We start from the raw sequence: 13,129 nt of genomic DNA on the forward strand, positions 1-13,129 counted from the left end.
AGCGGCCCCCAGGTCTATCAATGCCCTATGCGAGAATTTTTGGTGTGCCCTCTCCAACTTGAAATTTATGTCAAATCAGTGAATTTTTGTGACTCCTAAATTTTGGCACCCTGTTTGGGGGAGCCCCTCGATTGTGCCTTAAGTCTCTCTCTCTCTCTCTCTCTCTCTCTCTCTCTCTCTCTCTCTCTCTCAGCAAAAACAAAATTTATTTTCAGGAGAATTTGTTTACAATAAATGAACTTGTTAAGAAAAATAAATTTATTTCTTGACAACAAGTTGTAATTCTTCATTTACAACAGTTTTTGCATAGAAATTTGTTATCTAATAGAAAAAATGAAATCAAAACACATATTACATTCCACACTGTGAACAGAGATAGCAATTTATCTGCATAGCAATTCTAATCTACTATATCATTGAGTATCAAATTTTCTTATTAAGAATTTTAATTTGGAGCTAGAATAACTTCTCCTGAGCCTGAAATCTACACTAACCAACAAGTTGTTTATTATATTCATTGTATGCCTATCTCCAAATCTATTTAGTACCCTAGGGCGAGGCAAAACAATTGCTTTTGGGTTCCTTAAGTTATGTGAGACATTCCTTTGCACATTCGACTCTTCAAAAATAGTGTTAAGCTTTTTCAAGATTAAATTTAACTTCAGTTTTTGAACTGGATAAAGTATTTTTTATTTCAACAAAAATTGCCTTCTCTTATTCAGGTCATTCCAAAAGTTTGTCCCCATTAAAAGTCTCAAAATCCGGTTAATTAAGTTGTTTATTACTCTTATTTCAGTTATATCTGCTCGTGCCCATACATTTACTAAATAATTGAGTTGGGAGTCCACTAATGCATAATATAAGGTAACTTTTGTTCTAAGATTTAACTTACTATTAATGTAGTAAAAAAGAAGTACACATAAAAATCTCATTTTTTTTGTACAAATTTGTTATATGCATTGCCCAACTTAGACTGTAGTCAATCCATAACCCAAGGTAACAATGATTTGAAACTTAGACATTTGCAATTCTGGAAATTCTGATCATGTAGGCATTCATGTTTATGTAATTTAATAGAGGGATGGATGTCCAAGGTTTGATGAGGAGGTCTAATTACCAAAAATTTTGTTTTTTCAAAGCTGAGTGCTAATTTATTATCATGCAACCAAGTTTGTAAATTTATTACATTCTGCTGTAAATCTTTAGCCATTTTTGTCAGGTTCTTTCCAATTGTATATAAGATTATATAATCTGCATAAATTTTTATAAAGGAGTTCTTTATTACTTCGAATATCATTTATATAGATGTTGAACATGACTGGCCCTGAGCTACTCTTCTCTTTACATTATATGATTTTCCCGTTGTATTTTCTACTTCAACTGTTATTATTTTTCTTTTGGGTTGGTTGATCGATTCTTCCCCTTATACCATATTTAAGTAATTTTTGTTGCAATATTGGGATATCAATTAAGTCACATGCTTTGGTCAAATCTAGAAATAAAATCATTATGAAGTTATTGTTTAAATTTAAGATAAAAGAGTGTGTGTGTAACATAAGCCTCAGGCTTCTTTGCACCGTTATAGCTAATAATAATAAGTGTTTTTTTGATTTCTAATCATATGTCAATTTATTTTTGAGTGTTTTATAATTGTGATAATGGGCAATTTATATACTGCCTGAAGTATTTAGTAATATGGCTAATAATAATAATAGCGAAGCTGGAGACTGATATGACAACTTACAGGGCAAGACTACATACCAAGTGGCTGGAACGATTCCCAGATATTCAGGTCACTGAACAGCAGACCAGAGAAGGACTATCGTCCTTTTCTTGGATTTTTTCCAAGATAGCCCTTGCAATCTTGGAAAAAAATCAAGCAGGATGTGAGTGATCAACAACAAAGGATAAAGAATATGGAACCAGAAGAGGAAGAACATACCACCACCAAACCAGAGGCAGAAGAGCAAGAGGAAATACAACCCACAGCAGCTGAAGTGGAAACAGAAGAGGTCATGATATCTAGAATAGAGGACGAGTGGAAGAAGGCCCTAACAGAATTCGAAGGAATGGACCCCACAAAGACTCACGTGATACCGAAGCAGAGGCTGAATAGAACTTTGAGGAGAGTCACAGACCACATGAATCAGCACATAATACCACATTACCCTGACAGCAATGATGCAACACTGGAGGCCATCCACACAGCCATGTATTGTGCTGCGGTAGCAGCCACGAGGATTAATAGAAGAGAAGCGAGAGACTGGCAGCAGAAGAATCGGAAACAGAAGGAACCACCGGCTTGGGAAAGAAGACTTCAAGAGATACAGGAGAGAGATCCTCAAGAGAGACAGCATCCACAGCAAACATGAGACAAAAAAATCAGAGAATTGGATGCATTGAAGCAGAACCTCCTTGCACTCAGCAAGAGACTACGGCAATACAAAGAGAGCTCCAAGAGGAAAATAAACAACTGAAATCTTCGATGAGGCCAAAGAGGTTTCTACAGGAATCTCGGAGAAGACAGGAAACAAGGGAACGGACCACCCGAGAAGACGATTGAGGATTTCTGGGGAAACATATGGAGCAGGGAAGTAAAACATAACAGCCGAGTCATCTGGATAGAACTAGAACGCAAGAAAACCAAGGTCATACAAGAAATGAGAGGATGGGAGATTCGGGAAGTAGTAGTAAAACAGACGATCAAGAACTCTCACAACTGGCAAACTCCAGGAATACATAACGTCCACAACTACTGGCATGTGAAGGTCACTTGCACACACAAGCACCTGGCAGAGCAGTTCACCCAAATGATATGGCACCCAGAGACAATCCCAAAGTTTCTCACTCAAGGAATCGCATATCTGCAGCCTAAAGATGAAGATACAAGAAACCTGGCAAAATATAGGCCAATCACCTGCCTCCCAACAATGTACAAGATCCTGACCAGGTACATAAGCAGGAAGATAACAGACCACTTGGAGAGCCAGAGCATAATGGCCGAACAGCAGAAAGGATGCAAGGAGCAATTAACCATAGATGCTGCGGTTATGGAGCAAGCATACAAGAAGACCTGCAACATGTACACAGCCTACATAGATTACCGCAAGGCCTTCGACTCCGTGCCTCATAGCTGGCTAATAGAGGTGCTGAAAATATACAAAGTCAATCCGATAGTGACAAACTTCCTAGGAGAAACAATGGCGAAATGGAGTACCACCATTAAGGTCGAAAACATCACAACCAGGACAATCCCCATCAGGAGAGCAATCTTTCAGGGAGATGCCCTGAGCCCATTGTGGTTCTGTCTAGCACTTAACCCGCTATCTACTATGCTCAACAGTAGCAAGTACTGATATAACCTCAAAGGAAGGAAGGAAGCACCTGTACAGCCCCTCCCACCTGATGTATATGGATGAAATCAAGCTATGCAGGAACCAAGCAGCACTTTCAGCAACTACTCCAGATATTAGAATGGAATTTGGTCTAGAAAAATGCAAGACCCACGGATTGCGTCAAAGAAAATTAATCAACCGAAACTACCAGCTGTAGAGTGGTAAAGAGATCGAAGCCATAGCAGAGGGAGAGGCCTACAAATACTTGGCGATGATGCAGGCTCAGCAGTTACAGCACAAGGAAATTAAGGCCTGCCTGACTGAAAAATACCATCAGAGACTCAGAAGCCTGCTGAAAGCAAAGTTGAACGGAGGGAACACAGTTAAAGCCATTGTTTTCTTACATTAAGTGTTGAGTATTACCATCTAACATTAATTATAATCGGTTTATTATATAATTAACAGGTTACTCTGATTTAAGAATTATAAGTATAGAATTAAAAAAGTAATTTCACATTTATGTAAAAACAATGCTTTTTTGTAATTAATATGTAAATTACCTGTATGTTGCTGCATCTCTTAATCTATAACTGAAATCCCTATGCAGTCCCAGTGCTAACATAATCATTCAGGGTCACAGATTGGACTAACACCGAGCTGGAGGATATCGTGAGAAAGACAAGGACAATGATGACCAAGAGCCGCCAACACCACCCAAGAGCTCCCATGGAGAGACTATTGCCTGGGAAGGAGCCTGATAGACCTCACTGAGCAACAGAAGACAGCGATAGTTAACCTGAAGGATTACTTCCAGAAACACACAGCAGCACTCCACCAGGCCATAAGGAAGATAGACAAGTGGTATACCCCACTCAACTTACGCGAGGAGAGCCAGAGCAACAATGTAAATTACCTGTATGGGGGGACTCCTCGCGTAAGTTGAGTGGGGGTATACCCCACTCAACTTACGCGAGGAGCCCCCCCCGCCAACAAGGAGGTACAAACGAAGCTAGAAGGATGTACAGAGAAGACACTCCAATGATCTACATCAGGGTCACATAGATAAAACTGCTTCCAATGCATGGCTCACGAGTGGGACGCTCTTCCCCGAGACTGAAGGATTCATGCTCGCCATCCAAGACCATAAACTATAGAAAATACATTGCCAAGGAGCACGGAGTGTTGCTTTATAGTAGTAGTGGCATGTGATGCAAGAAAGCAAGTGTATGAGCTTATGCAGCATCAGCCAAAAAATAAAAAATAAATAAAATCACCATTCCCTACAAATGCCTGTCCAGTTCCTCCTTAAATTTATTTAACCTATCAACTTGCACAACGACAGATGGAAGTTTGTTCCAGCAATTACCCACCCGCTGGCTAAAGGCAAATTTCCGCACATCTATTCTACATCTGTCTTTTCTTAATTTGAATTTATACCCCCTTAGGTTCGTAATCCGAACAAGTGGAAGGATCCATCAAAATTCAGCGTGCTCAATCCATTCAAGGCCTTATACACCTCACAGTTATTTTCTTACATTAAGTGTTGAGTATTGCCATCTAATATTAACTATAATCGGTTTATTATATAATTAACAGGTTACTCTGATTTAAGAATTATAAGTATAGGATTAAAAAAGTAATTTCACATTTACATAAAAACAACGCTTTTTTGTAATTAATATGTAAATTACCTGTATGTTGCTGCATCTGTTAATCTATAACTGAAATCAAGAATGTCATCAACCTCTACTTTTAAGCTTGATTTAAACTTAATGATTTTCCTTTTAATATTTAAAATTTAATATATTCTATCTAATATTTAAACTTTTTATATGTCAGTTTAGCGAAACAGCTGAAGTGCCGCGTTGTCAAATAACCCTCTCGATTTACACGTGGACTACACTATATGTGGAAGCTGCCAACACGTCAGCTGCCAACATTTGGCCAATAGGATTTACGAATAATTATCCAATCGGTAAAGGTAATTTTCTTGTTATTTAAAAACATACTGATATAATTCACTTTTAAACGACCAGTTTATAGAATTATGTGATTGACTAACATTGTCGTCTATAACAGTAATTTTGTGAAGAATTCATATATGATACGCTATTATCAACTGTTTCAACGTACTGAGTGAGATTATTGGCTAACAGTTAAACTTTTCACCAAAATTTGGCTCTTTAGAGGCTGAATGTTTTTCTTTAGTTCTGTTGAGAGGGTAAGTTGAATTTATTATTGAAGAAAGAAAAATGATATATATATGTGTATATTTGATTGTGAGTGGGATATGAACTTAAATTTCTTTATATTGTGAATATAAAGAAAATTTGATTTGTTATCTGTTGAATACAATACATACCTGACGGAGGGTCTGCGCGACTGCTCGTGCTCACGAGAGTGGGTTAGCGGGCGTGGCACGGAACTGGAGTGTTATTCCGTTTAGATTGTTCAGTATTTTTGAGTTGTTGATATTGTTTCTTCATTTCTCTTTTTTAGGTAAGCAATGCCATGACATAAAAATAATAAGTCGATTTATGTATTACAATTTTTTGAATTGTAGAGATATGAGAGATCTGTGCTTGTAATAAACAACACTTCAATTTTTATTGTAGTGGTCTCATATTCGGGTGTAACTTGGATTGCTAGATTTGACAGAAGAAAAACTGGCTTTTCATTAGGGTTACCAGTTTAGAAAAACCGACTTGCGAAAACAATGTAACTATAAACTACAAAAAAGAACAACAACAAAAAAAAAAAGTCATATTTAGCAAATTTTATGTAAAGCAGTGCGGATTCTGATGGCGCTGTATTAAATAATTTCATTAACTAATGAAATAATTGCATAATTTATAACATTTCATATTGTGAAATTGTTCACGAGTTACCTAGTTTTGAGTGCCACCATCTTTTTGATGGTGGCACTCAAAACTAGGTAACTTTCAATTAATTGAGCATTAACTTGTACACTGGCTGTCTACCGCCTACCGATAAGGGAAAAGTAATTCCCCAAATGGTTGTGTGGGTGGCGATACTCAAACCTGATGATAAACAACAATAGGTTGTTGTTTATCATCAGGTTCAGATTACGAACCTAAGGGGCCATAAATTCAAATTAAGGAAAGATAGATGTGCGGAAATTTGCTTTTAGCCAGCGAGTGATTAATTGCTGAAACAAACTTCCATCTGTCGTTGTGGAAGTTGAGGAACTGAACAAACATTGAGGGAATGGTTGCGTGAAATTTTTTTTTTTTTTTTGTCTGATGTTGCATAATATGCTCATACTACTAATATGAGCATATTATGCTCATACACCACTACTACTAATAGTCTTATTTAGTGAAAGTGTAGTTTAATTGAAAGTGCATAACTAGGCAAGAATTTCACAATATGTGTCATTGTAATTATTATAATTAACCATATGGTGCAAGGAAGCCTGTGGCTTATGAAAGCCAAAAAAAAAAAAAAATTTCCACGTTATCTCGAGAGAGTCAGAAATAGAAGGGGATCACCAAGAAAGCAAGAAAAGAGAAGAATGATGATATCCAGCTCAGGACCCTGGGTTTGCCAAGCCCATACTTACCAGATGTGAGCCCCTTGGGTTAAATGATGCTGTTTTGTCAGACTCTGATCATTGTGAATTTACTGCTTATTTAAAATGCTTTCGCACTACTCCAGCACGTGTTTTGTGAATTCTTGCAGTATATGGCTATAAACTGCTATAATAAATTTCCCACAGCTTTTGGCATCTTCATACTGTGAAAATCTTTCACTTATTTTATTTAGGTTTTTTACCCTAAATAAAATAAAATAGGCACCTGCAAGGTGATCTGATTGAGTTGTATAAGGCCTTGAATGGGTTGAGCAGACTCATTTCTGATGGGATTCTTCCTCTTGCTCAAATTATGTACCTGAGGGGGCATAAATTCAAATTGAGGAAAGACAGAATAGATGCTTGGAAATTTGTCTTTAGCCAGCGGGTAGTTGATTGCTGGAACAAACTTCCATCTGTTGTTGTGGAAGTTGATAGTTTAAATAAATTCGTGGACAAACTTTTAGAGGGAATGGATTAAACGTGTTTTTTTTTTTTTTTTTTGGCTGATGCTACATAAGCTCAAATGCTTGCTTTCTTGCATCACCTGCCTCTACTACTACTACTACTACCTACTCACCATCAGATAACAGTAATTAAAACTAGGCAACTGCTGATTGAGGTGTTTAAGGCCTTGAATGGATGGATTGAGTAAGCTAAATGTTGATGGCATTATTCCTCTTGCTGAGGAATAATGCCATCATTCTATTACTACACACAGTAATAAGGATGTACGGAAGTTTGCTTTCAGCCAACAGGCGGTTTGATTTCTGGAACAAATTTCTGTGATGTCATGGAAGTGGATAGCCTGAATAAATTCAGAGATCATAAATTCAAATTTCCTTTAGCCGACGGGTGCCTGATTGCTGGAACAAACTTCCACCTGATGTTTTAGAAGTGGACAGCCTGAATAAATCCAAGGAAGATTAAGCTGTTGGAGGTGAAACAGGAAGTTCTTCCTGCCCTTGGCTGATACTGTTTAAGCTTGCTTACTTGCATCATTTGCCAATAGCAAACTTCCATCTGTTGTGGAATTTGGTGGTTTAAATAAATTCAAGGACGAACTAGACATACTTTGGGTGGGGGTAGTGAATGGCTAAAGTGTGTAGGTTTTTTTTTCTGATGCTTTATAAGCTTGCTTTCTTGCATTATTTGCCTATACTAAAACTAATTCCTCAGATTGTTCTGTATGATTAGTGGCACAAAGGACTAAATAATGTCTTCTTTACTTGAAAGTTATTTATTGGAAAGTGCATGAACTAGGCAACTTGTTTGAAGGATTTCACAATATGAGGTGTTATAATAATGATAGTGCTTTTCAAACTTTGTTTTCTATGAATTTATTGCATATTTATTAAAATGATGATTTTGTGTGACCCAATATTGTTAATTATTCCATTAATTAGGACAAATTCCAGCAAAATTATGACAAAAATAATTACGTGAAAATGCCAGATATCATAGTTTTTATAATTTTTTTTTTTATTTAGTGAAATAAAGCTGTCCTTAGTGCAGTTATGATTTAATTTTAATATCATTAATTGCAACATCTGCTGATTTCTTTTCTCTTGAAATTTAAAAAAATACAAAGTGTTTTTTACTTTGTAAAGCTATGATTCTTGCCAAGCAAGATGTGTGCTGCTTTTCTGCTTTGTTAGGTATCTGATTGACATCTGCTTTGTCAATCAGTCAGAATATTTAGCATATTTCAGTTTGTCATTATTAAAAAGACAGTTCCTTAATCTTTTATGTTTATTATTATTATTGACATCTTCATCTTTGGCAGAAGCACTCTTTCTGTAAATACAAAAAAAAAAAAAAAAAAATCTGCACACTCAACAGCTTCACTATACCAGCACTCCTTGTCATATCTGTCTATAATGCACAAAACATACAACTAATGATGATACCACATGCAAACCTGCATTGCATTATATTATGCACTCATGCCAAACAGAAGTAGCTAGAAGTTTTTACACGTATGACTGAATATCAGAAATGTCAGAAATGTGCTTTTGAATTTAATTAATTTTTGGTGTGAAACATCCTTGCAGGCATCTTCAAAAATTTCACCCGAGTAAATCTTGATTGGCCAAGAAAAATTTATGGACGTGATTACATCATCTGCTGCCTCCGAGAAGTGTTTCTCACCACTAGTCTGTGCCAAACACTAATCGCACCAGTTGTGTGATTAGAGCATGACGCATTTTTCGTGATCGGTACGATATCTCGAGGCTCTAGTGAACTGATTTACAAAATTCAAATGCCATTTATTTGAATTTCGTTGAACATTAGAAAAACAATAAAACAAATAATTTTCAAAAATAAAATTTGAGTGTTCAGTGATGCTGAAGTGAAGTGTTCTCGAGAGTATTGAGCAAGAATGAAAAGGGACAAGACCTAAGAAACTAAAGATGAAGATCTCCTAACAGTGACATACAGGATATAATTGACTTTATTCATTTCCTTTTGCTGCCATACTCAATTCAAGGTGCAGTGCTATTAAAGATTTACATAAAATACTCATGATCATGAGTGTTGATTTTAACATTTACCTTCAGATTAGAAGAAACTAAACTGTTAATTACTTTCCTGCAAGAAACGTTTGATCTAACTCCAAACACTAAATCCCTCAATTTCAACTGCAAGATCTGGTACCTCAATCGATGCTGTTTTCCAGAGACATTTAGCTATCATAAATCCATTGTATCTTCTTTTCCAGCTGAAATTATAGAAATTTGTGAATGATCATCTTATAAAAAATGATTAAATTATATAATCATTATACCTATCCTTATAACTTGTCTTCCAGTAACTAATATACATATTAGTTAAATCCATTATAACTTGTCTTCCAGCTGAAATTATGGAAATTACTGAAATTATGTGAATGATCAATGAAATATTTACAATACATTTATTTCTTCAATATATACAAATCAAAATGCCTAAATGAAACTGCTTTTTTTATTAAATTGTTTAATAACTAAATTATATCATGATATGACTTAATAAAAATTGACATAATATAGTTCTTTACAGTTATTATAGTTAATACATATATATTTTTTTTTGTTGTTAGTTGTTGGCTCATCGGCTTCTGTGGCCATATTGCACCTCCCAAGGTTTTTGCATTTTCTACTCTGATCCAAGCCCGAGGCGGGATTTGAACCTGCGACCCTTGGGTTTCCAGGCAGCCACTTTACCCACCCGGCTAGCCCGGTCGGCATTAATACATATATAATGCAGTTCTTTCAGTTTATACATTAATACAGTTATTTGTAGTTAATTTAATAAAAATTAACATTATAATACAGTTTAATTAAAATTTAATATTTTCATTAACAGTAATAATTAATTTGCTAGCATTAGTATTAATATTAGCCTATAGCGCCAGGAAGCTAGACTATTTTTTTTTATTTTATTTTTTTTTTTTTGCATCAATTTTTTTTATTATTATTTTCTTTTCTTTTTTTTTTTACTACAATCTGTGTTTCTCATCTCTTGGTAGTTGTTACTTTAATTGCACTGAATATATGATAGCAATGAATCATATTCATTAAGCTGTCACAGAGTACCTTCCTATTGGTGCCTAATAAATATTACATATACTGAATTTTACTGGCTCAGGAGTGTGATGTATATATATAATGTCTACAAATTTGCAAACTTTTTTTGCACCTGCATGTTGATTTGACTAATCAATTATTTTTAGAGCATTTTTGATTGAAAATTTGATCAGCAGGCATTATGAACTGAAAAAAAAAAAAAAAAAATATATATATATATATATATATATATATATACAGTGAAACTTCCCTTTAACAGATAGCCACGGGAACGAAAATGTGTCCGTTAGAGAGAAGTGTCTGCTAACAAGAAGTCTGAGGGAGAAAAAGAAAGAAAGAAAGAAAAATCGTTAAACGTTTAATGTTAAATTAAATTATATACAGATTTTGCACAATATTTTTGTAAATAATATACATGCAATTGTGCTATGCATATTATGACTTACCTTAAGAAAACATACAGTAATCACTTATTTTCTTCTGCACCTTCTTCCGGCTGATAATTTTGTTTTCAACATTTGTTTGGAGTGAAGAAACCATCGAAAGTCCTTCAGTATCTTCTTCAGCGGCGAAAAACATTTTTAAACGATTGATTTGTATGAGTGCTTCTATTTTCATCGGTGGTTCGTTGTTAATATGTTCTTCGACAGAATGACCTCCTTCCATTTCTTCATCCTCATGAGGAACTTCTTGAAAAATATCGATGATAATGTCGTTGATATTTAGAGCACCATCTTCTGTACTGAGGTTTGAGTCTATATCTTTGTAGCCAGGGTCACTTGTAGCTGAAGTATCGTACATTATCAATAGATGTTGAAGTACTTGTTCTTCTTGGTGCTCCACATTGCTGTTCACAACTTCAATTTTGCGTTTGAGAAGTCAGACTTTACAAAACAGTTCACGACAGTTTGTTTTCTAATTGCGTTTACTGAAGAGGAAATCCATTGAATCGCATCTAGGATGCTGATTTTCTTTGCAAGGTCACTCGCACATGTTACATCATTCATGTTTGCAATGAGATGTCTTAAAACACGTTTTCTGTAGTGAAGTTTAAAATTTTTTATTATCCCTTAATCCAAGGGCTGACACTCTGCAGTTGTGTTTGGTGGCAGAAAAATGATTTGAATGTTGGAAAATTCAATGTGCGGGTGAGATGCAGCATTATCCATGAAAAGAATAATTTTTCTGTTTTGACGAATCATGTTTTGGTTAAAGTGACTTATCCATTCGCTCATGATATCTCGTGTCATCCACGCTTTTTTATTAGACTTCCAGTCAACATCAAAAAGATTCAACTTTATGCCCTTGAAACAACGAGGATTTTGTGGGTTTCCTATAACAAGAGGTTGTTCAAAGTCTCCCAGCATATTTGTACACAATAGTACAGTCAAGTGTTCCTTAGAAATTTTTCCGCCCTGGCATTTTCGTTTTTTAGACTCATTGTGTTTTCAGGAAGAGCTTTAAAAAAACAACCCTATTTCGTCACAGTTGTAAATATCCTTAGCTTCAAAATCACGACATAACTCTTCCAATTTGACGGTCCACTCTGTTACAACCCCAATATCAACAGATCCACCTTCACCACTTACGGTTTTCCAAGAAATTTTATGCCGAGTTTTGAACTTGTCTAGCCATCCCACAGAACTCATTTACTCCCATAGATTTCACAACCTCCAAAGCCTTTTCCCTAATAATAGGCCCATTAATGGGAATTTTTTTAGCATGTGCGCGACAAATTTGAAGTCCAACAGTTTTCGGGAATGATTTTTGAACCTGATCATTTACGTGTTGCCAAAATTGTTTAAGCAGTTCATTTTTTTTCTTTAGGATGTCGCTTACCTGCGTCTTCCCGATTTTGAATTTTACAGCGAGATTGTGAACACTATTTTTTTTGCCGATCATACGCATTAATGAGTTCAACTTTATCTTTTAAAGTTAAATGTTTACGAGAAGACATTGTGCACTTCACACGACACTCAACAAAACTGAAACTGAAAAGACGAAAGGCCGACCATATTCCCCCCCTCCCTGCACACACCGAATTCATCAGAAGTTTTACACGTGCCTTAAAATTCTTGAAAAAGGGTTTAGAACCGCGACGTAAACCTTGATAAAATTCAGAGAATCGGTAATAGAAAATAAACACACTATTGAGGCAATACGTGGAAGAAAAGTTCCTAGAAAAAGGGCCGTGAGCTCGCCCGCTGTCCATTATGGGGAGATCAAATTAAGTGCTAATCTAAACGAAACAGTGCAGATTGCCTGTCCGCGTCCGTTACAGAGAATGTCCGCTAGACAGAAACTGCAAACACGTTGAAACCAATGGAGGTGAGTTGGGGAATTTGAAAATGTCCATTGTAGACAGATGTCCGTTAGGAGAAGTTTCACTGTATAAACAAGAAAGGCAATATAAAGTATCATACATGTTCGTGGTATCATAGTGAAAAAATTATAATATGAAAATGTTATATCAGGCTTAATATCAGTAATTTGTTATGGGATGTATACATCTTGTGCAATGTAAATACAATATTTACCTATAGAGTTACCCTGTTCACCATTATAATTTGGCCCCAGCAGTGAATTCTTTATCTGTAAGGATTGCTGTAAAGTAGCTGTTCACTTTATCACAA

At 35.6% G+C, this 13,129-nt stretch overlaps 2 protein-coding genes across 2 annotated transcripts in view; one reads left to right on the forward strand and one right to left on the reverse strand.

Annotated features, from left to right (window-relative positions):
• LOC150083107 (calumenin-B-like) overlaps positions 1 to 5,208 on the reverse strand; it is a 75,969-nt gene extending 70,761 nt beyond the window's left edge. Inside the window, exon 1 of the mRNA XM_090377046.1 lies at positions 5,027 to 5,208. Within this exon, the coding sequence (XP_090233172.1) occupies positions 5,027 to 5,042 (16 nt within the window). The 5' untranslated portion in view covers positions 5,043 to 5,208. The remainder of the gene's footprint in view (positions 1 to 5,026) is intronic.
• Positions 5,209 to 5,380: 172 nt separating this feature from the next.
• Arpc1 (Actin-related protein 2/3 complex, subunit 1A) overlaps positions 5,381 to 13,129 on the forward strand; it is a 340,336-nt gene continuing 332,587 nt past the window's right edge. Inside the window, 1 exon segment of the mRNA XM_090377047.1 lies at positions 5,381 to 5,556. The gene's annotated coding sequence lies outside the window, so the exon portion shown is untranslated.

The sequence above is a fragment of the Mastigoproctus giganteus genome, chromosome 7 (assembly GCF_048544385.1).
Source record: "Mastigoproctus giganteus isolate SK-2022 chromosome 7, ASM4854438v1, whole genome shotgun sequence".
In the NCBI taxonomy this organism is placed as follows: Eukaryota; Metazoa; Arthropoda; class Arachnida; order Uropygi; family Thelyphonidae; genus Mastigoproctus; species Mastigoproctus giganteus.